The sequence below is a fragment of the Thunnus maccoyii genome, chromosome 6 (genome assembly GCF_910596095.1).
Source record: "Thunnus maccoyii chromosome 6, fThuMac1.1, whole genome shotgun sequence".
Classification (NCBI taxonomy): domain Eukaryota; kingdom Metazoa; phylum Chordata; class Actinopteri; order Scombriformes; family Scombridae; genus Thunnus; species Thunnus maccoyii.
Window position 1 is genome coordinate 19780630 of NC_056538.1, and position 24865 is coordinate 19805494.

Genomic DNA, 24865 nt, shown 5'->3' on the forward strand with positions numbered 1-24865 from the left:
GCTACGTTAGCTAGGTAGCAAACGTTAGCTAGGTAGCAAACGTTAGCTAGCTAGCATGTTTACTTACCTTTCTTTTTTTCTCTCTTTCCTTCTCTGCTCTACCTTTCCTTTTTATTCCGCTGTCATTCTTGCTGCTAAGTCATTAAGCACGAAGTTCACTTGCTGCCAAATGAAATATGTAACTGCCAACTACTCTCTCTCTATCTCTCTCTCTACTCTACTGTAAGAATGTTGGACAAAATCCATAGTCCTCAATCTGTGCAAGAACACATGTTCAGCTGAAGTTGTTAGGAAAATCGTGCCACAGCATCAGTAGGAGAGTAATTAAGGAGAGGAGGAATGATTGTGACAATAACCTTTTCACAAATATATTATGAGCATCTAAGTGTCTTTTTTTTTTGTCCCAGACAGACAAACATTTCCTGTCTCTGTCACTGGGTGTGTTTTAAAGGTTGCCAGAAACTGAACAAAGAATTTTTCCTTTGCCACTCCTATCTGAAATCCTCACACTGTTGCAGAGAAACACAGCAAAACAGTCTCCTCTTGACTGCTGGAGCTCTTACTCAGAGCCAAAAAAGCCCACACAAAAACGTCAGACCAAAATGTACATCCTGTGATTTCAGAAGTATGTTTGTGGTGAAAAACAAAGAGAGGATACAACAATAACTGTTTTTTTTTTTTTTTTTACTGAAAACTTAAAAACACATTAGGCACCCAAAGTACTGTATGTGGTGTCACATGTGAGTCAATTAAAAATAAACATGCAATTTAAAATTGTATGTTTATAAGTCAAACATACTGTATTAAAACATGCAATACTAAGTGTTTATGTTGCTTTTATGAAAAATATCTTTGGTTAGATGTAAATTGTTTATGTCTTTCACATACAGTTGTATGAATGAGTAAAGTACAGTACAAATGCAAAACAGATGCTATTTTCACAATTTCTTAGTGTATTACAGTACAAAAATTATATTCACTTGATTAACAACTGAAGCATGAATGCACCAAAGGAGAAAAAAAATAGTTATGGTGAAAAACAAATCAAAGTCACCACAATGGAACCACTAGGTGATAAGGTCATCCACATACATATTTGTATCCCTGATATTTTTGATGAAAGGCAAATTCATTACTAGCTTCATAAATCATGACACGAGCAATATTTTATGCCATTTACATATAAACATACAATCATATGAGTGGAGGACGTGTGCAAACAATTGACATTTATGAGTAGATCTGGACAAAATTCAAAGGTATATAAAAACAATTAAAATTAGCATAATATTCTGAAAAACAAAACATATTAGCTGTTTAGCTTATGTAAGAATCAAGCTATGTATTGATACACTTGCATGCTGCCACCATGATAGCTAGGAAGTCGGTTACTTTCACACCAAATTAATATTGGTTGTATAGTTTAGACTGCAGAAACCAAGGTTTTAATGCTGTAGCTTTTGTCAAACTTTGGAAAATAATCATAGTAGAATAGGAGGAGTACTTCACAGTGTACAGTTGAATTTGTCACCATATTGGTCAATGTACTAATTACTGTCCTTAGTAACAAGTGGTATAAGGATTACAATTAGAAACTCAGTAAAACATCATAGTAAATAATTCAAGTAATGCCCTGCTACTTTGAAATTTGGGATTGTTTACTTGCTTAATGTCTTACCAGTAGTTGGTTGGTAGGGTTGATATCAATTTTGTCTTTGTCCGTGCATAGCCTCCATCGGAAGAGGAAGAATACACCTAAGGTAACTCACGTAACTCCAAAGTTGTCATATTCATACATTATATCTTCTTAGGTAGCTGACAAGGCACGATTAAGACTACATTCAGAAATCACCTGGGTTTTGGTCAAAATTGGAAAGTGCATAAACCCTGCAGCTTCACTGTGAGGACAGGGCTTTTGGAGGGCTGCATGCAGCCCCAGACCATCATTGCTCATAACACTTAGAAAAAATGAAATCGAGTGACTGAAGGTCAGAGTGGTGTTTGAAATCTGCAAAGAAATTCACATCATGAAAGAAGTAGGTCTTGCCAGGGATCAGTTTAGTAGAATCATGAAAGAAGTAGGTCTTGCCAGGGATCAGTTTAGTAGAATTGTAGTGATCAGGTATTTTCAGGAAATGAGGCAAAGCCAGAGGTTTCACCGTTCCGTTTCTTCCATGGATTTTCAGCACGTTTCTGAACACGACGGTGACCAAAGACACACTCTCCACAGTCCCGATGTACACTAAACAGGGATATATACACATACACATTAAATACACAAATCCACATATACTGTATGCATAAACAAAATTTGTTTCCAAGTTCACATGTTCCCCCCCAAAATACTTACTTTCTTTGCAAAGATCTGTTTCATTCAGATTGTTCAGTGACAGAAGTCTGGATTCTGAAAAAGAAGATTTCACAAATTATTGATAGGAAACATACCACTGGAGTCAAAATGACAAAAAACAAAGCACAATTCCGTAAGGAAAACATCCAACCTGCACACAACTGACTGACTGGGCTCAGCTTCCCTGCACAGCATGACCACAGGGTGGAGTTATAGTAGAGGTGACCACAGCATCCGAATCCTGTCTTGATAGAGTAGAGCACCTCGTTGTCCTCACTCGAGCAGCATACACTCTTGACCCAAAGAAGGAATATTATAAACAGTTTGAATGGTCACATTAATTGGCAGCAACAAAATTCTTCTTTGCCATTCTTTCCAGACATATAACATATACAGATATCTGTCTCTCTCATGGATCTCATTGGGGCAGAATTTTAGGCATATACATACATTTACTCTACATTTACTCTAAAGTAAACACATGATTGTGTGTAGGTTTAGATTAGAAATGTTTCTTTCCATTTGGTCTAAGAATATGTGCAGGGTCCTCTGCCTTTGCCCATAACTAAGGAAGGATCTGTAAGTCTTTATTCACAAATAGACTGAGCGATGGTTGCAAGTTTGCCATACTTTGTCAAACATGTGCAGAAAAATAGACAAAAAGGTGACACAATATTGATACAATATTTCAAGCACACAGAATCTCACATTACCACTGCTTACAGTGAGGTTGCTGTCTTTGGACACCTTTTTACAACTCTGAACAAAAGGTTACTCATGAATGCACTGATGATTTATGACATGTGAAACTTTGGAGTTGTTGAAGGCATATTTTTGTTACATTTGACAGAGCTTTGCTAGTTGTTTCCTATCATTTTTTGACTGCCAAGACAAGCTAAATACACCCTGGGACTACGGTATAATTAAAAAAAAAGACAGTATGTAAAAAGAAAAATGAGCATATTTCCTCGAAACTACTTCAAGATACATTTTAGGTCATAGATATAAAAAAAAATGAAATGAAATTGTCTCTGACAAAGGAGCCAGTGGACTGTTGTTATTATCATTGTTATCAATAAAACCTACTGATGAGGAGTTATGCAGAATGGATCCACAGCACTGTTCGTCATGTCCTTGCTCGCCTATGGACGTCAGGTTGTACAGTCTCCCTGCACAGCACTTCATCTGTGGGTCTTTAATGTCATAGGCTTTAATCCCACAGCATTTTAAAGGAATCTTCTCTCTATTGAGATGTACGTGTGGAGAAACACAGATCTTAATTAATATCAAATGAGGAGGGACAAATAAATAAGGTATATTCTCTATGTAGGGTATCTGCCAATACCAATTATAACACACAATACCAGTGCTCTCTTTTTCCTAAATTCAAAATCTTAATACCTCACTGCATGGAACATTATTTATGTACAGTAAGAAGTAACATGATATCAGGTGTTGCTGTTGCACTGAAAAATTAGTTGGCCGCCCATAAGTGCTGAATAAAGGTAACTAATATTACATGACATGATATTGACAAAGAAACTGTATTTAATGTGGATTGGTTATGTCATACCCAAATCCACCTCTAACTAAGACAGATAATTCTACATTCACAGGAGTATGAGTTAGAATAAGTTTTCTCTGGATGTCACATTGCAGGATAACTTCTTTGGAGCTATATTAATCAAGTTTTTAGTGCTAAGAGCGGGGGAACGGAAAAAGAGGCTGACAGACAAAAGCCCTATTATCAGGTTGATCTAGCTAACACATTAACAAACACTGCCAACTTACACACCTGGCAGGCACAGAGTTGGCCACCTGACCCAGACAGATACAAAATCCTCTCTCCTTTTGATTCCCACCAACTCCTCCAAAAAAATATCTAGGTTTTTTGCTAGCTAGATGTTTGACTTTCTTCATCAGCTAGTTGCTAACTTTGTCTTTGTGCTGTTTGATGCTGGCCAGGTAGCGTACAGTGTTTGTTTGTGGAAAACAACAAGCTGCTGGAGCTGGAAAAAAGACTGATGAGAGCAGCTGAGAGTTGACCACACAGGAATAACCCCAAAACCAAAACTGTGACCTAAAGTAATGGTAAAAAGCTGAGAGAGCTGCAGAGTTGGATGGGTAATAATAGTCATTCCCTGTGGATTAATCACCACATGTGGCTGCTTTCATATTACACATTATCACAAATTTACATAATTAAAAATATTGATTACTGCAGCTGTAATCAGAATGCCACACCAAAAACATACAGTTTTTTCCCTGTTAAAGGGACTTTGGGGGGAAGTATTTCCATTTTTGTAACAAGGCCATGCACATATCTGTTTTAAATTTTAAAACTTAAAAAAAAAAAAATTACCCAGACAAACTCATTGACTCTGTCGCTGCATGCCAGAAACTAAACAAAGAAGAGACCAGGTCATTCTGGCTGCTGGAATGCCCCGTGCTTTCGACACTGTGTAAATAAGCCACAGAGAATTTTTTCCTTGCCACTCCTGTCTGAAACCCTAACCCTGTCTCGGAGAAACAAAACATAATTGTTTCCCACATGTCCTCCAGACTATGGAAAAAAACAGATTCAACTGTTGATCAGCAAGAGGGGAAAAGACCAGACGCCAGGCACAGCAATATACTAAGCTAATAAAAAAAGGTCTTCAGTCTCACTGAATCTGTCTTTTCACAGACAAGCATGCACACATGTATGCATTCACCTGTGTCCATCACAGCAGATCTCAGTATCAGGCTGGTAGACTTCTCTCCCACAGCAGTGCTGCTCCAGTCCAGGTAAGCCATGAAACTGAGAAAAACATATAGTCCCTTTAGCCAGGTTGTAAGGAATACTGTCTTCTGAACATTCTTCTCCATCTTCTCTGCCCGCGTACAAGGTGTTATTACAACAGAGAACTCCAGGTTGTGCGAAACTATACAGAGCCTCTCCGCAGCAATTGAAGAATCAGAGAAAATACAGTAAATTGTGCATGAATTCATGAATTCTGACAAAAATATGAGGAAAAAAATGCAGACTAAAAGCATAAAAATCTTTTCAAATACTACATTCTACACATAAAATATGTACATGTTGTGCAAGTCTTACCAAGGCATTGTTATATCATCCTTTTGCATACGCACTAACGTTAGCAGGACTTCTTATCCATTAAATAAAAAACACCCTCAAATTCTGTAGTAAGGGGCTGGGAGGAGCTCCGAGCTCTCTCTGTGATGCTGCACCAACACAACAGAGGTTGTTTTCTTTACAGTGATAACTGGGATACTGGGACATTGTGTAGATTATATTGCAAATATGCTAAACTACTTTATCTACTAGAAATGCTGCCTGCCTGAAGGCCAGCCACTTAGAAAAACAAGCACTGGAATTTTTTTTCTAACCTCTGAAGTTCTTTTTTCTTGGAGTTCAGTGAGTTCATTCTTAACTCCTTTTAAAAATAACTAATTAGAACAAAATTTAGAATAACAAGGAGTGATTGAACTGTTTTTTAGTAGCCTACAACACCCACTGGGGAGGGTAGTTTAAGTTTCTTACAGAAGAACACAAAGTCTGCAGTGAGAAACAGAAAAGGTTATAGGTACATTACTTGATCAATCCAAGGCTTCCCATCAGATACACAGCCGTCACAGCAGACATGTGTACGTGGGTTATACACTGTCGGTACAGCATCACATTGACCTAAACAGAGGGGTGTGTGGGTGTGCAAGGGTGGATACAAGACAGAGAAATTAACAGGAGCAGTGACAGTAACTTGGCAGTAACTTGAGTCTTGGAAGTGGGCCTGGGGATGAATGACGACTGAGAGAAATGACTTCATGGGAAATCACAAAGATAAAGACAACAATAGATGAGGGTGAGAAAAATTCAGCACCACCTGTTAAGGTTTTCTCTAGCAGCTGCAACATTTGTCATGACAAAACCCTCTTTGATAAAATATTACATGATGTCATTAAACCTCCAGAGTGCAAATGAAGGGAAGTGGAAGGGTGTGGACTCCCATTTTATACTGTTCACAAAAATACACAAAAAAGATAAATGAAAACTGCAGCAGCAAAGATAGGGAAAGGGAAAGATAGGGAAAGTGGCGAGTTGGAAGTCTTTGACATTCATTATTCATGATTTGTGCCACAGACCCTATTGTTGTTAACATTATTATTACATATTATTACTGATTTTCTATTACAAACATGTTCCCTTGAGTTGCTTATTGATTAGAGGATGACCTGCATGTAATTAAGACCTACAGAAGCTTCTTGATGCAGTGACTCATTTGATATTTCAACACTTTTGGTTAACTATTGGGTGTGTCCTGGCATTGTACCTTTTTAAACCATGTGAACAACTTTTGTCACATGTACATCCTGCCCTCTTTCCCCACAGATACCACCCACATCTCCCCTGACATCAATCTTGTACATTAAAAAAATAAGAATTTAATTTTTGTGGTCTATGACCAGACATACTCCACTCTTTCCCTGGAGGTGATAAGAGGACTGGCATTCCAAAGGCATCGGTCAGTGTGGTTTATGTGAAGTCCTTTACCATTCATTCTTCCAAAAGAAAAATGCAGCAGGTGAAAAAGGACAAACCTAACATCAGAATGCAAGTTTAATTCTGTTTCTTATGTTCAGCACAGAGGAGTAAAATGCACAGATGTGCAATAGTCATTTAGCTTCAGGACTGAAGCTGCCCTCTCCGGTAGATTCTTTTTGTACTTCCTGGACTGAATTGTGACAGCCTTTTAGTGTTGCTTGCTCCTGTGTGCTGTCATCTTAAGTGTGGTAATAAATATTTTAAAAAATCATTCATTCAGTGAAGAAAGGGGAAAGGGGGTGATTTATCATTGTTTCAATTACCAAAACAAACTGTGATTACATTTATGTGACCGTTAGCAGCTGTGTGAAATATGACTCTCTCATCAGGAAACAAGTGGAAGGTGCAATTAACAATGAACTTTGCTTTCTTTTACACATGACCATGATCTTTCCTTAACCTTAACCAAATAGTTTTTGTGCCTAAACCTAACCTAGTATTAACAACAGCTGTGGCAGATCAGCAGACAGTGTTTTGTGACAGTCATATGTAACAGATTTAGAAGGCACTGGCTATGTTGGGTCATCACTAACACATGTTGTTTTGAATCAATAATTTCTCAAACCTTATGCAGGGGAGTTATATTAACTATAATATACAGTATATGCAGTGGAGAAACGTAATGAACACAGCTGCTTCTGTACAGGGGGTCAGTGACTATTAAATATGAAAATTATGTGACTCATATGCTATGGCCACCACAGTCACCAGATCTCAATGCTACACAAACACTAAATGAGGGAATATCTATCGGAGGAATGGTTTCCATGCCTCTGGTAGAGCTTTAGGATGTATGCTAAAGTATGCAATATATGCTCAGGGTGGCCCAATACCTTCCTTAGACACTAATTTGTCACCCAGCAGGTCACCCAAGTTGTGAAATTCCAAAAATAAATAAGTACATAAATAAGTTATTAAAAAGGACTGCTTCTAGTTGATCCTGCTCCCACACCCATATCTTACTTTTCCCATCCCTTTGGAGAGATACTTTCTCCAAAACATGTCATCTGCATACTATATTTTTTTTACTGTTGAATCTATCCACACAGTATTTTGTGTCAGAGATAAGGACAATTTGGAACTACGATTAGGCAACACACTTGTGGAAGCAAGGGTTTAAATTGACAAGTTGTAGCAGAGAATCATTTTTCAGAAGCCCATCCTCTTTGGCCATTCCTGTATAATGGTTTACCATAAAGACAAAATGAACAATCAGGATATTTTCTTTTCTAATCAACACCTCAGGAGAAAATCTGGGGATGAATTTACAAACTTGGTGATCTGGATTCCTTGACGAGAGAATGCTGTTTAACCACTAGCTGCAAGTTAATATCTTTTTTAAGAGCAAAAAATCTTGTGTCTACACATTATTTAGGGGGACAGGAAACCACTTATGTTTTAAAATAAATTATAAAGATTTGGGACTACAGACATTAATTGCATAAAAAGAATAGCTTAACAAGGTCTACTGAACCAGTAACATGTTAATCTTACTGTATGCTTCAGTTACTTAATGTGTCCACAGACAAATGTCAATCATGAAAAGATTAACAGCTCTGTTAAATAAACCTGCTTGTCAGCTATATCTTATGATGTCATCTTACTCTAATTACTTACTCTAAGCTACATAGACAGGCACCAACATAATAACATAATGTCCCATCAGATAACAACTGACAGATGTAACACCCACACCATCAGATAACAACTGACAGATGTAACACCCACACAACCACAGTCATACCTGCACAGCACCAATGGGGCTCTGTTTGGTTTCTCTCACAGCAGCGGAATTCATTCGGATTGTAACATGATGACCCACAGAGGTGTGTCTGAGGCTTGGTGCTGTGGATTTAAAAAGATAAGCAAAAAAATAAACACAAAAGCAGCAACACAATGCATGGACACACAATTCCTTATATATATAGTTGTGTTGGTCTCAGTATGACAAGTAAAACCTTACCAGTTGGGCTGGGAGCTTGGTTTCTAAAAAACAAAACAAAAACTATGTAAATATATTATAGGGCAACACACTACTACACAACTCTGACCCCTATCATCATTATCAATACAATATACACTATGGCTTTAAAGCTGATCATGATCCTGTTGAATTAACACAGTCTCAACAAAAACATTATGAGCCTCACAAAGGTCAGCTTTATTGCAGAACTACTGTAGTGGATTTAATTATACTGTAAGGTGTTCTGTTTATTTACCCCCTTTATATTATATTGTATGCAGAACACCAAAATGAAAACAAAATGACTTTTGTTGTGATTTGGCGCTATATAAATAAAAATTGATTGATTGATTGATTGAATAAGGAACATATATGAGTGAAGTTATTGTTATGGTTAGCTGTTGAGACTCTTATAACATGAACTGAAGAGAGGCGTTTGTTTCTTACCTGTTGTTGCGCACCTGTAGACAGAGAGCACATTGTACTTTTAGGATGGAATACATGTCATTTCAGCAGAAAAACAAAGTGCATGCATTGTATTCATTGTATTCAGTCATTGTAAAACCATAGGCGTTGGTGTCAGTGACACATCCTGCATGTCAAGACATTTGCCTTAATTACTCTCTGGCTCCTGGAGACTCTGAACACCAGAAAAAAAAACCTGACCAACAAAATAAATCACACATGTCTGTGTTAGGGAGATAAAGTATGGCTTTCCAAAGAAACAGATTGAGGAAATAAGAACAAGTATTGCATTGTTGGAGGTCCCACCAGCCGCATCATTCAAACACACGGCAATCATTTCTCCTCAAATAAGTAAAGGAAATCTGTGATTAAAAATCAGATTGCAGTGTTATTTATATAATTAAAAGGCTATATATTCAATGAGGGTCTATCATCACCAACATGTCTATGTAATAATTCGAAGTTACTGCTTTCTCATTTCATGGGGGTGAATTGCAGTGGGCATGCAAACTTAAAAATGTTTACTAGAAAATATAAACCTGAGGGTACAAGTTAAACTGATTTGCATGTTTCCTGTGTGTTTTTTATTGTCTACTGTTTGCTGTTGTGCTTTTATATGTTTTAATTGTGTCCTGCCTAAGGGACTGGAGTTGAAAATTAGCTCAAGCTAACTCTGGTGCAGTACATCATGGGACTGTACATGGTCCCAAAAAATACAATACAATAACATTAAACTGCCTTATATAGATAAGGGATGATGGCCAGACACACCTGACTCCTTTGAACACCGTTGTGAACAGATGGACGCCTTCTTTAAAACATCGTCTGCCTCATAGCAGCACTCTGTCTTGGTGTTGTACAGCTCATGTCCACAGCATTGCTCATCTGGTGATTTCCTGGTCAAGACCGTCTTGTTCGGGCCACAACACAGCTGCTTTTCTTTATCAAAAGCCACTGTGGAAAAGATCATGATTATACTTAAAACTGTATCATGCCACAACTCAGGGTACAAGCTACCATGTATCCTGCAGACAACAAGTGAACAGAAGATGCATTACATGAACAATTGTGCAAGTCTGAGCTAAAACAGTTGCAACATAAGCAGAATAAAGTTTTTTTTTGTTGTCTACTTCAATAGTTTTGTGTCAGAAAATCATCTTATCTATATGTGATGTAAGGAAAAATACCCAATAAGTTATATGTATTTGTAATGGTGCAGCTGCTATTGCTGACATTATTTCAATTCATCCATAAATTGTGTCCATGCTCTACTCACCTTTACCACAACATTGGGCATTTGGCACAGGTCTGACTATGATAGTTGACTGGCAGCATATGTCATTGAGTGGGTTGTAGGCCTTCAGTCCACAGCAATCTGACACCGTTTTACTTATACCCTGCTTGATATTAACTGTGAAACAGAGATCAAGTCAAGATACAAACATCAGCACTATAGTTGAACAGTGCTACACTTGGGGGTGGCTGTGGCTCAGGAGGACGAGAGGGTGGGTAGTTCGATCCCCAACTGCTCCTGTCCATATGTCGATGTGTCCTTGGTTCAAGATACTGAACCCAAATTGGTTGTGCCAGCACCTTGCATGGTAGCTTGCCACCATCCAAGTGTGACTTTGTGCATGAATGTGAGAGTGAATGGGTGAATGAGCAGCAGAAACATTGTAAGCACTTTGGATGGTGGATGGGTGAAACACATGTCATTTCTAATCAGTTTCCTCAATGTGACTTAAGCAGAAAGTGTCTTTAAAAGTAAAATATAATTGTCATTTTTAACAAAGTTGGTATATATACGGTCTATTGCAGTTTTATTTTATTGTAATTTTAATCAATCCCACTGTTCACAGTTTTTTTGACGTAGCTGTGACTCAAAGCATATTTTTATGCTTCAAGTCTGTGCAGCTATTGCATATTTGGCTCTGAGAACTGCCAAACAGTAACAGCACTGTGTCTGAAAGCATTCCTGTGTACTGACGGAGTCTATGCACAGGAATGCGTAGACATGGCACGAAACAATAGCCCTGATATTTTTAGTTATATAGTCTACCCTAACTGATATGAAATATGGTGGGAAAAATATTAAAAACAATACAGTTCAACAGCACCACAAATTACAGCCTCCAAAATGACTCTGAAGTTGAATCAACACCTCTCTAAAACAGATTCAACAAAAATGGAACATTATTACATTCATTAATGTAAATTTAATGATGGGCTGTTGTATTACACTGCACTCGTTTTCAATAGGTGTCATCAGGTAGGTGTATTACCTTCTGCTGTTTGTAACTCTGCCAGCATTTACGTTGCTGTGTGTTATTCTATTCATGTGACAGGTTTTACAGTTTCAATTGAATTGTAAAAACAAAACCACAAAAATATTTGAAGAAGGCTTTTCACATGGATAAGTAACAACACAAAGGTGTTCTTTGTGTTCATGAGCATCAAGAGGTTTATGATAGATGATAGACCACAACACAGCTGCTTTTTCTATCAAAAGCCACTGTGGTAAAGATCATGATTATACTTAACACTTTATCACACCACATCTCAGGGTACAAGCTACCACAAATCCTGCAGACAACAAGTGCTTGGATAGAAAAGAACAGAAGATGCATTACATGGACAATTGTGCAAGTACTTCTGTATTTTGTGTATAATTGTCATTTGTAACAAAGTATGTATACGTTCGGTTGCCAATTTTGTTTTATTAATCAATCCAACTGTCTGCACAGGCTGCATAGCAGCTAACCCTTTACATGTGTGGCTGCAACCCAAAGCCTATTTTTAAGCTTCAAGTCTATTTTCTTCCGTTTAATGCTAGATTCCTTGACGCCAAGCGAAGGGTCACATCCAAAAATCTGTGTAAAATGGCTTTATTCTTCTCAAGTTCAGTCTGCAGGTGTTTTTGAAAGTGAGAATCAGCTCCTGTTGCGGCCAATAATGATTACTGAAGGCTTTTCCATTATAAATAGCATTGCTTATGGGGCTTGTGTGTCTCATGTTCAGGAATTTTTTTGTACATTTTTTGCCATTTGATGTTTGCTAGCTTAACTCCGTCCTTGCTGTTCAACACACTTGTGGATGGTTTTGTCTGCTCATGAGAGAAAAGATGGCATGGGATGAAATACAGAGCCTGTCCACTCTCACTGTAAAGAAGCCAGTGCACATTAAAAATAATTTGGGAATGGTTTCCCTTCCATATCTTTGGCTAGATCTACTTTTTCTGCACTTCTGTTAGCCCATTTGTGAACTATTCTGTATTTTGTTGAATAGTAAGCTTCTCTAACCACAGTCATGGATCATCTGGCAAATACTCTTCAGGGTTCCAGCTAGTTCCAGCAGTACATCAAATAGTAACATTTATGTTTAACACTGTACATGGTCCCAAAAAATACAATGCAATAACATTAAACTGCCTTATATAGATAAGGGATGATGGTCAGACACACCTGACTCCTTTGAACACCGTTGTGAACAGATGGGCTCCTTCTTTAAAACATCTCCTTCCTGAAAGCAGCACTCTGTCTTGGTGTTGTACAGCTCATGTCCACAGCATTGCTCATCTGGTGATTTCCTGATCAAGACCGTCTCGTTCGGACCACAACACGGCTGCTTTTCTTTATCAAAAGCCATTGTGGAAAAGATCATGAGTATACTTAAAACTGTATCATGCCACAAGTCAGGGTACAAGCTATCATGTATCCTGCAGACAACAAGTGAACAGAAGATGCATTACATGGACAATTGTGCAAGTCTGAGCTAAAACAGTTGCAACATAAGCAGAATGAAGATTTTTTTTGTCGTCTACTTCAATAGTTTTGTGTCAGAAAATCATCTTATCTACATGTGACATAAGGAAAAATACCCAATAAGTTATATGTATTTGTAATGGTGCAGCTGCTATTGCTGACATTATTTCAATTCATCCATAAATTGTGTCCATGCTCTGCTCACCTTTACCACAAAATTGGGCATTTGGCACAGGTCTGACTATGATAATTGACTGGCAGCATATTTCATTGAGTGGGTTGTAGGCCTTCAGTCCACAGAAATCTGACACCGTTTTACTTATACCCTGCGTGATATTAACTGTGAAACAGAGATCAAGTCAAGATACAAACATCAGCACTATAGTTGAACAGTGCTACACTTGGGGGTGGCTGTGGCTCAGAAGGACGAGAGTGTGGGTAGTTCGATCCCCAACTGCTCCTGTCCATATGTCGATGTGTCCTTGGGCAAGATACTGAACCCAAATTGGTTGTGCCAGCACCTTGCATGGTAGCTTGCCACCATCCAAGTGTGACTTTGTGCATGAATGTGAGAGTGAATGGGTGAATGAGCAGCAGAAACATTGTAAAGCACTTTGGATGGTGGATGGGTGAAACACATGTCATTTCTAATCAGTTTCCTCAATGTGACTTAAGCGGAAAGTGTCTTTAAAAGTAAAATATAATTGTCAGTTTCCAGTCTGCAGGTGTTTTTGAAAGTGAGAATCAGCTCCTGTTGCGGCCAATAATGAGTACTGAAGGCTTTTCCATTATAAATAGCATTGCTTATGGGGCTTGTGTGTCTCATGTTCAGGAATTTTTTTGTACATTTTTTGCCATTTGATGTTTGCTAGCTTAACTCTGTCCTTGCTGTCCAACACACTTGTGGATGGTTTTGTCTGCTCATGAGAGAAAAGATGGCATGGGATGAAATACAGAGCCTGTCCACTCTCACTATAAAGAAGCCAGTGCACATTAAAAATAATTTGGGAATGATTTCCCTTCCATATCTTTGGCTAGATCTCCTTTTTCTGCACTTCTGTTAGCCCGTTTCTGAACTATTCTGTATTTTGTTGAATAGTAAGCTTCTCTAACCACAGTCATGGATCATCTGGCAAATACTCTTCAGGGTTCCAGCTAGTTCCAGCAGTACATCAAATAGTAACATTTATGTTTAACACTGTACATGGTCCCAAAAAATACAATGCAATAACATTAAACTGCCTTATATAGATAAGGGATGATGGCCAGACACACCTGACTCCTTTGAACACCGTTGTGAACAGATGGACGCCTTCTTTAAAACATCTTCTGCCTCATAGCAGCACTCTGTCTTGGTGTTGTACACCTCATGTCCACAGCATTGCTCATCTGGTGATTTCCTGGTCAAGACCGTCTCGTTCGGACCACAACACAGCTGCTTTTCTTCATCAAAAGCCACTGTGGAAAAGATCATGATTATACTTAAAACTGTATCATGCCACAACTCAGGGTACAAGCTACCATGTATCCTGCAGACAACAAGTGAACAGAAGATGCATTACATGAACAATTGTGCAAGTCTGAGCTAAAACAGTTGCAACATAAGCAGAATAAAGTTTCTTTTGTCGTTTACTTCAATCGTTTTGTGTCAGAAAATCATCTTATCTATATGTGATGTAAGGAAAAATACCCAATAAGTTATATGTATTTGTAATGGTGCAGCTGCTATTGCTGACATTATTTCAATTCATCCATAAATTGTGTCCATGCTCTGCTCACCTTTACCACAACATTGGGCATTTGGCACAGGTCTGACTATGATAGTTGACTGGCAGCATATTTCATTGAGTGAGTTGAAGGCCTTCAGTCCACAGCAATCTGACACCATTTTGCTTATACCCTGCGTGATATTAACTGTGAAACAGAGATCAAGTCAAGATACAGACATCAGCACTATAGTTGAACAGTGCTACACTTGGGGGTGGCTGTGGCTCAGGAGGACGAGAGGGTATTTGAAGAAGGCTTTTCACATGGTGTTCTTTGTGTTCATGAGCATCAAGAGGTTTATGATAGATCTAACTCTTCATTCAGCGAATGAAGAGACTCTGAAGGATAGACACATGTATCAACTAAATTGCATAAAACCAAAATTCCTCATTACCTGTCGTGGTGTTTTCATGTTTTACTTTACAACAAGTGGCTACGGCAGGGTTGAAAACCTCCTGTCCACAACATGACAACTCTGCCTCTGCGCCTTTGTGAAGTTGATTCTCACAGCACACAGCCTCGCGGGTGTCATACTCTGTAGACATGCAGGTTTTTCTGGAAGGCATAGATAATATAACCCCGGCTATCACAAACAAGTCACAAATATTCTATAGATAGTGCTGTAAACATGTGGAAAATGCAGTTATTTTACAGGTAAACCGATAGCATCCTGTGTCACCGATCCACATTTCACCCTTATCCTTTGCAATACTGCCCTCTGATGGACTGTAACTAGACAGGTACCCAAGATACACTGTATCTGTGTACTAAGCCTGCAACTAACAATTGTATTCATTAATTGATTAATCGATTATTGTGTGATTGCTGAAAGCAATCACACAATAATCTGCTGCGTACTTTGTGCTATAAAAACCATTTAAATGTCAATCTGTACAACTCATTCAGCAGATGTGTGCTTGTATTTTTCTGAAATGAAATGAAACATGTTTCAGCGATTTTATATAATTTTTTAAATCATTAAAATTTATAATGGCAGTCTATGGGACGAATCATCCAACTGAGTTGGAACCTTTGTCACTTTGACACTCAACTGCTTGGACATCTCTTATCCTACAGACGCCATTCAAACTTTAAAATGTTCACAAAACTTTGAATTTTCAAAGTTATCAGATTAGTTTTTCAGCAATTTAAGCCCAAAGTCGGGGGTTTTGCAGACTTTGCCAGGTCTCACCAGTGTGTCATGTGATCAGGCACAGTGGAGAGCACAGATAATTTTAGACCAGAAAAAAAATTCTAAACAGCTTTCACTTCCACAGTTTTAACTCCTCAAGCACATATCCTGCCTCAGTATGTTGCCACAAGCCTCTTCTCTCTCAAAATGTAAATACATTTCACATAGGACTTATAGCTTTTGAGATCTGAACCTTAATTGATAGAGAGTTCCTGTCATGTTGTCATTGACTGCAATACAGTCTGCAGGATGTGTGTCTCCTCTCACTCCAGTTTCTTAAACTTACAGATTCTCTCTTCCTTCAAACACTTTTTACACATATCATTCATTCTCATGTTAAACTAGTCTTGCTTTCCCTAATGATGTACAAATCTCTTGGCTTCAAGCTCTAGTTTGAGACAAATACATTTTCCTCATCAAAATGGAGATTTTTTTCCTCTCATTTTTGTGAATGTCTGTTGGCTCAGTGTTTTAGAACACTGTTCTCCTGATCAGTGTCACCTTAGATGACAAGGTTATGTGTTTGATACCCGCTCACTGCAGTGCTCCTCATAATATTGCTCTCATGTACAAAGTTGCTTTCCATCTCTATCATGTACCATAGTTCAGTTCCACTCTAGCTTACCTTAACATTATTACCTAAAATGCAGATTGATATGCTTGTTAAATACATCTTTTCCTGATCTACAGGGCATGTCTAAGTAGTTCAGTGGTTTAAGGTCATGTTGCTTCTTAACTCCTTTTAAATCAAAAGACTGTGAGTTCGAGTCCCGCTTAGGGTAGAACTCAGTAGAGTTGAAGGATGCACAGTTGATGTCAATCTCCTTGCTGAGCTGAACTGCTTTTTTGTCAATTTCATGCAATTGACAAATTGCATGAAATTGTGATTAATAAATCGATTACTCATTAACTGATTAATCGTCTGGTCTATAAAATGTTAGAAATGGTTAAAACATGTCGATCACTGTTTCCCCAAGCTCAAGGTGACATCCTCAAATGTCTTGTTTTGTCCCAACCAAAAGTCCACAACACAAAGATATTCAGTTTACTGTCATAAAAAACTAAAAAAAAAACAGAAAATATTCTCAAGTGAGAAGCTGTAATCAAATAATTTTAGTATTTTTTTCTTAAAAATGACTTAAAATGAGTAATCAGTTATCATAATAGTTGCTGATTAATTCTCTGTCAATTGACTAATCGATTAATCAACGAATCTTTGTAGCTCTGGTATGTACAGTATTCACCAGCACCAGTGGCGGCTGGTGACTCCAAAAATTGAGGAGGACAGGAGGTAAATGAACATGGAATCTTACAACAAACGCATCATACTATATCATAGTCCTCCCACCTGATGAAATCAGAGGGGTGGGGAGCAATTTTATATGCCAATAAAACAATTTGCTTTTAAGAACAACAACCCCTGAGTGGTGAAAAGGCTGCTTCTTTAAAGACATTTAGCATATACATATTGTTTCTAAACAAAGAAGTGTTCATTTTAGCTGTGGAGTGTGTCAGAATGTGTCATTTTACCAACAAAGTAAAATTCAAATTTATAGTATTGTTCTATTGTGACAGCAGATTTAATTTTCTCATCAGTACTGTTATTATTCTAGTTACTTTAAGATTACTACTCAATATGCAGCTCAGGTTAAAAACGAACTGAAGAAATTGTCACAAGCAAGCAGCCAGACCTCCTGCACACTCATTCACTAATCACACAACATCAACAGGTGACTGAACAACCACTCAATTAAAAACTGGATAAATTCCAAATGAATGAGTGAGTCCAGACAGCTCACTGTAACTTCAACAAGCAAACCTCCTACTGCACATTATATGGTCTCTGCTGCATTCTTGTTAAGGAGATAATTTCGCACAACATCCACAGAGACATTTAACTATCAGAGATGAAATTAGCGACCAAAGAGACAGAGAGAGAGAAGCTGTATCTGATTCACGTTATATGACGTCTTCTTCTTTCTATCATGGAGATGAAGTATTTATGTCATAACATCCATTTGTAGCTGTTGGTCATCTTGTTTGTTAGTTAACAGAACTTTGTGGCTGCTGGTTAACCAGTTTGATATCATTAGCAACAATGACAAACAACCTAACTCTCCTGGTTGTTTCTCCGGTAGCTCGTTTCTCCAGCCTCCCTGGCGGCGTCCTGTCACTGCTGCGCCGCACAGTCCAGATCCATTCTCCTGTTAGCTTAACAACAGTCCTTAACAGTCCTTCCATGGATGTACAAAGAGTCCTTCAGGCTGCTACAACAAGCTAACTGTTGTGTTGGCTAACACAAGGAGCTATCTACTGCTTGTTATCTACTGCTGCTACTCTGCCTTACAGTGGAGAGAATTGAAAATGAAATCTGGAAACTATCATTGGACCAACGAGATGTCAATATTGCATTCTGATGGTTGATTGGTTAGGGAGAATGTCCTCCCTTGGAGCGTCATTTTATGTGTCTTGGCCAATCATAGATTAGCATGAAAAAAATGAAGTACATTAAATTGATGTAGGCGATCCCGCCCTAAGGAGGACAGCAGACACCCGTCCCATGGATGTATAATAAGAGCTGGATAGGGCGCAGCTGCTCAGCCTTGCAGCCAATTTTTCACAGTGGCCACTCGCGGTACTGCAGTGAAAAATCCCCCTGCGGCCCAAAAAGGATTTTCCCTATAGACCACCATTGTGAAAGAGATGCCTGTAAAACTGTTGACAGAACCCCTCAAACTGCAGATGTCAATCATGACTCTTTCTGTTAAGAAATTTTGATTTGATTTTATGTTTGTAAAACTTTCCTCGAGCTGAGAAAAGCGATTTAAAAATCTGTGACATCATCACAATGTAAAGTCTATGGGCAGAGCAGGAGCTCGCGGGCGGGGCCAGCGGGTGGAAACACTACTGCCATATTCAGTGGGCCGCACAACACGGAAGCAAACCCGGAAGCTAGAAACTTTTTTGGCGTATGCGCCAGGTGAGGCTGTGAGGCCAATTTGACATAGCGGTTAAACCGTGTAATTACAACGTCACGTGACGCTATTGGGTCCAAAAAGACTTTTTTTCATAGACTTACATTATGACAGAGACATCCGTAAATCAGCAGATACATTTTTTTAAGCATCACAACCCCCGCGAAATGACTCGTCTTACTATCAGAATTTGATTCATTTGGTCAGATCACATTTCAAAAACCTATAAGAGCCGCACAGTTGAATTGTTTTATCCCCATTCAAGTTAGCCAGAGGGCTAAACTGGAAGTAGCCGGCTCGGCCGGCGAAAGCCACTACTGCCACTACTCCAATTATGTTTTCATCCTGGGTTATAAATACTCGAGGAGGACTCGTGACAAGTGCCAGTTGTTAAACTTTCTGTTGGGCCAAGCTAAGATGGCCGTTTATATCAGCAGAAAGAACAAGATAAATGGTTCTTTGAATTTTGATGTTATCACCATACTAATCAAAAATGATAACAAGCAGACTGAAAATTGATCACAACTATTACAGGTTGATGAATGATGTGGACTGTTTTGTCTCTGTGTGGTGTTATAAAAATGTTCTGTGTTCCATTGATGAGGAGGAGCTCTGTTTTGGGGACATGCTGGGCTGAATATTTTGGTGTTGTTTTTTAATGCTCTATTGGTTTGATGACTAGGTAAATAAAGGTTTTTGAAAATTCAAAAATTCTCTCTCTCTCTCTCTCTCTCTCTCTCTCTCTCTCTCTCTCTCTCTCTCTCTCTCTTTCTCTCTCTGGTGCTCTGAGCTCTCTCTCTCTCTCTCTCTCTATCTCTCCCTCTCACTCGCTGGTGCTCTGAGCTCTCTCTCTCTCTCTCTCTCTCTCTCTCTCTCTCTCTCTCTCGTCTTTTTTAAAATGAGTTGGGAAGCCCTGAGCAAAGTCTAACTTTACTTTTAACGTTATCAGTCGAAGAGAAATGTCCTCCCCTCGTCCTATTAACGTCTTTGTGCTCCCTTATGGCAGAGTTTACAACTCTGATCAGTCCGATCTCCGGTTGTGATTGGCCGCACAGCCTGATTTGGTCTAGAGTCGATAGGTGTTGGTCTATTTGATTGCCTGTGCTCAAAGAATAAATTCATTATATTATTTCACCTGAGGACGGAGTGCCTCAGTCCCCCCCCCCCCAAGATTGTCTGCACCACTTAAGGACAAATATTTAGCAAGACTTCCTGGATTTTTTTTTTTTTTTTTTTTTTTTTTTTTTGCATTTTCACCTGCACCACTAAAGAGCACCTGTCACATGAGCCATCGGAACCATGCAGCGCTTCCGCCTCCTGTTGTAAACTATTAGAAAGACATGAGACAGCATGGCCCAAACTGTTGGTGAGATTTTAACCCTTTAACCCTGGGCACGAGGGTCAGGGGGCAAAATGGTTAGGAGTAATCCTCTAGAGATTGTGAATAATGGCAAATGTGTCCGATAATCGTCTTGCAGATGGATTTTTACGAAGACTGTTGTCAGGACTTTAGTATCAACCTCAAAACAGCATGTACTGTCGGTGCATCCCACGCACACTTTAATTATGTCTTCCTCCTCCCCTAATCTTAATTCCAGTCTACTTTCCAGAACCACTTCTCAAAAACAGCCCTTTGAATGTCCTTTGCAAAAACTTCCTCACAATGACAGATGTACAAGAGCGAGTACACACACACACACACACACACACACACACACACACACAAACAGGGCATAATGAAGGTACACCTACCTGTAACAGTCCTTTTTTGACGCTGCATCCGCTCCAGTGGCAAACTCTGTCAACAAACAGAAATTCCCTCTTAGGTAACCGAGTCATCCAGAATAGCACGACAGTGTAACTGATTAAATTGGAAACTTTTTGGGAGGGATCACTCGTTCGGGATCAAATGAAATGATTGGATTTCGTTTGCAAGCAACAAGTGTCAAGTAATGCATGGGTGAAGTAAGATACCCAGGCATGTAGAAGCCCATAGTCATGGTGATTGGACTCAATGGACCGTTCATTCACAGCCTCTGTACCCTGTATCCTGTCTGATCTAACATCCTTTCACCCAGCTATTCCAATCAAAGAAAATTAACTTACCACAAACGTTGACTAAGCTGCAAATCAGCCAAACTGAAATTAACGTAACCAGAAACATGATTAGTTATTGGTTACAAACTGTCACTGAAAGAAAACTAAATCCATTTGTTTAAAGGTGCGTCCGTACCTAATCTGAAAGCCCAAAGCGACAACATGTTGGAGCCTTGTTTGTTAATCTGCCAGCCTGGTAAACCAGAGAGTGAGATGCAAAAAGATGCAAAGATATGAGCCTAAATAGTAACAATTGGCCACTCCTCCTTAATGTGATATCGCCTAAAAATATGACATCATTGTAAACATGTGGAGCAAAGGTCAAACGTTCACAATAGACGGACCAACCCCTGAGCATAATCAATTAACAAATACAGAAATATGTTTTTATTAGCTTTATTCAGTTCAAATGTCACATATGTATAAAATTTAATAAAGTAAATTTGTGCAAGTTGAACTGATAAGATATTGGAAGACTGCACAACATTTCTCTAATATCACACAGTTTTCTTCATGTATGTTATCAATCCATCTCATTTTGTCATCCTTTTTGTTCACGCCGTAGGCTATTTCTGTCAATTCCTCCTCTGTTGCTCTTTCTGAGGTTTCTTCAATTTTTTCCTTTTAAATGATGTTGTCAGGGAGTTTTTTCCTTATCCGAACCAAGGATCACAGGATAGATTATGTTGTATTTATATTGTTATACAGATTGTAATGCAAATTTGTGATTTGTGATAATGGGTTGTACAAAGAAAAATTTGACACCGTTATGAGCACTAATCATTGTGGAGAGGCTGCTATTAAATGATGATGTTACAATATGACAATTACATTTAGCAGATAGGGTGTGTCGGGTGTAGACTAAATATCATCAAGCATGCAGTTTGCTCCTTGCATTCTTTTTCAGTGGCTCACTTTTTGTTTTTTACATGCACGTTTATTGCACGCGCAGAATGATTATCTCATTATGTCTGCCAGGGAAAGTATAACTGTCTCCTCCTGTTCATTGTTGAGCCTCCTGACGTATTCCCAAGCCAGGTGTCCATCGGTCCTCTACATCTCCTCTTGGCTCGTCTTTTTGATCCGTTGGCCGCCTTTCCGCTGACTCATAGAATGCGTAGGTATGTTCAGCCTTCCTTTGACGGATGCGTTTTTCCTGCAACACCCGCATTCATCATACGTCGACACTGTTTCCTTGATGTTGCGATTATAATTCACTTAAATCGTTTTCACAATTATCGCCTCTTGGATTATGTTCGCTATCGGTTATTGTGAATGAATGACGCGCTGTTGCTTTGAGGGTGGATGGACGAGACGCAGGACTCTGTCTCCACAGACCCTGTGATATACCGGATTTGAAGACCCATGAGATTTTGTGACCTGGAATGTTGGTTATGTTTAATTACCAAATACAGTGTCACATCCTAAATCCACGCAGGATGTACGTTATGTGGCTTATTTTAATGAGCATAGTAGTCATTGCAGAGTTTTTCTGCGGTATATTAAACCAAGACCGCGATCTTTCATTAACCATAACCATGTGCCGCCAGTGCACATACTAACCATAAACGTTAAAAAGTTTAATATTGCTTTACCATCGTTTATTGAAGGCTACTACAAGATCGGATATTTTGGAGGGGAAAAAACAACTAGGTACGTTGTCAGTGAACATTTCACTCATACATTCATTATGAACAATTTTGCAATTTGCCAAATACGTTAGTTACAAACATTGTCTGATTTATGTTGAGAGAAGTAATTCAACCAGTATTACGTTTGTAGCAAAATGTTTATGCGTTTAATTTGAGATTATATGCACTGGACACAGGTGACAGATTCTTAACTAACGTAAAAGTGTGAATACCACCTTGTAGACACTGTTAAACTATAAACTAACTGCATAGTTTCTTCTTTTATTCTGGCCCAAAATGTAGAAAATAAGTGGTGACCATGGCTTATGATCGTGGCTTATGATGATGGTGACATAATATAGCATATAAAGCAATATTATATCAAATACGTTTCTTTTTTTTATGTGTTATTCCCCTTTTCATGAAAAACAAGATCCAGCATGTCTTGCTAGATATGTGTCTTTAAGTGGTCTTCTCCGTCTTCAGGTGAAATAATATAGTGAATTTATTTTTTGAGCAACCAGACAGAGAGAGAGAGAGAGAGAGAGAGAGAGAGAGAGAGAGAGAGAGAGAGAGAGAGAGAGAGAATTTTTGAATTTTCAAAAACCTTTATTTACCTAGTCATCAAACCAATAGAGCATTAAAAAACAACACCAAAATATTCAGCCCAGCATGCGTCCAAAACAGAGCTCCTCCTCATCAATGGAACACAGAACATTTTTATAACACCACACAGAGACAAAACAGTCCAGATCATTCATCAACCTGTAATAGTTGTGATCAATCAAATGAAAGAGAATGTTAATAAGGGCAAATTCAGTTAAGTACAAGAACATAAAAGTTCGGAGACGCACTTATAGTTTCAGCTGCTGTGTGATGCTGCTGCCAGCTGTGACCTGCAGCCACCTGTGAGCAACAAACAGAACATTAGTACTAATGTTTCACATTCAGTGACACCTGAACAACATTATTGTAAGATTCAGACATTAATTTAACATGTTTCAGACCCTCCTGAGACATTATTTACAGCTGTGTTTTGACATTTGACATTTCAGTAGATTATGTTATAGATGCGAAATATTAGAGAAGTAAAAGAAAATACATGAAAGTTGGTTTGTGACTGTGTAGAGCTCTGTGTGATAGTCACACAGAACCTCTGTTAATTAAAGACGGCTAAAGGCTTATGTGCTCTCTGCAGTTGTCATTATGAACCAATCTGTGTACTGAAATATGGAGAAAAGCCTGAAACACTGGAAACAGCTCCGCATATTCAATCAGGGCAAATTGCACTCTGCTGCAAAACTTCATGGGCGTGTTTGCGCGGCATATCATCAGCGCAACATCTTTTGTGAATAGACCCTTAAAACGGGCCAGATTGCGGGTGCAAATGCTGTACAATTCACGGTGATATGAGATTGTGGATCTGGCCCTAAGTCTTCATCAGGGTCTGACAAACGGACAAACACATAATCAATCTGAATTATATACCAGCCGTGGGTGACATTCTACTTAACACATGAGGCTTTGTATATAACCAATAGAGGGCGGTAAAACACAAGCATGGGCCCCATACATGCATACATGCCAAAGAAATGTGAATCTTCAACAAGGCATAATAACAATAAGTGATTTACATTAAGTGGAAATAAATGAAACCTGAAAATACCCAACAGATACTAATAAGCAATAATATTCAAAAAAGTGAAAGAAAAAAATTATGTATATATGTCCATACTCAAAAATGTATGACAGCAACTTCACATACTTCATACATTTTGGAGCATGGACATATATTTTTTTCTTCTCTTTTTTTTGCCACTTCTTTGGCATTATAACTGTTGTAGCTGTTGGAGGTGGAGCTAGTTTCAACTACTTTAAATACAGTTAGCTAGTTTAGTCCAGTGGTTCCCAACCAAGAGGTCGGGCCCCTCCAAAGGGTCACCAGATAAATCTGAGGGGTCGTGAGATGATTAATGGGAAAGGAAATAAGAAAAAACAAAGTTCTGATAAGACAAATCAGTTTTCAGTTTTTGGACTTTTTCTCTCATCTTTAGTTCAAAT

The 24865-nt window shown here is 38.6% G+C and overlaps 1 protein-coding gene across 7 annotated transcripts in view; it reads right to left on the minus strand.

Moving 5' to 3' along the window:
- Positions 1 to 714: 714 nt before the first annotated feature.
- si:ch211-195m9.3 overlaps positions 715 to 24865 on the minus strand; it is a 29516-nt gene continuing 5365 nt past the window's right edge. The window contains exons 1-18 of one of the 7 annotated variants that reach the window (XM_042413369.1): positions 21310 to 21446; positions 21183 to 21215; positions 20829 to 20874; positions 15304 to 15464; positions 14922 to 15056; positions 14418 to 14600; positions 12843 to 13010; positions 10658 to 10792; positions 10153 to 10335; positions 9364 to 9377; positions 8917 to 8939; positions 8698 to 8798; positions 5947 to 6038; positions 5065 to 5150; positions 3437 to 3593; positions 2502 to 2649; positions 2351 to 2404; positions 715 to 2242 (exon numbers count right to left, since the gene is read on the minus strand). In XM_042413369.1, the coding sequence (XP_042269303.1) occupies positions 1944 to 2242; positions 2351 to 2404; positions 2502 to 2649; positions 3437 to 3593; positions 5065 to 5150; positions 5947 to 6038; positions 8698 to 8798; positions 8917 to 8939; positions 9364 to 9377; positions 10153 to 10335; positions 10658 to 10792; positions 12843 to 13010; positions 14418 to 14600; positions 14922 to 15056; positions 15304 to 15464; positions 20829 to 20874; positions 21183 to 21215; positions 21310 to 21337 (2046 nt within the window). In that variant the 5' untranslated portion in view covers positions 21338 to 21446 and the 3' untranslated portion in view covers positions 715 to 1943. Of the gene's footprint in view, positions 2243 to 2350; positions 2405 to 2501; positions 2650 to 3436; positions 3594 to 5064; positions 5151 to 5946; positions 6039 to 8697; positions 8799 to 8916; positions 8940 to 9363; positions 9378 to 10152; positions 10336 to 10657; positions 10793 to 12842; positions 13011 to 14417; positions 14601 to 14921; positions 15057 to 15303; positions 15465 to 18211; positions 18362 to 20828; positions 20875 to 21182; positions 21216 to 21309; positions 21447 to 23658; positions 23879 to 24865 lie in introns of those variants that run through there. The other 6 variants (XM_042413371.1, XM_042413372.1, XM_042413370.1 and 3 more) reach the window with 6 other exon arrangements.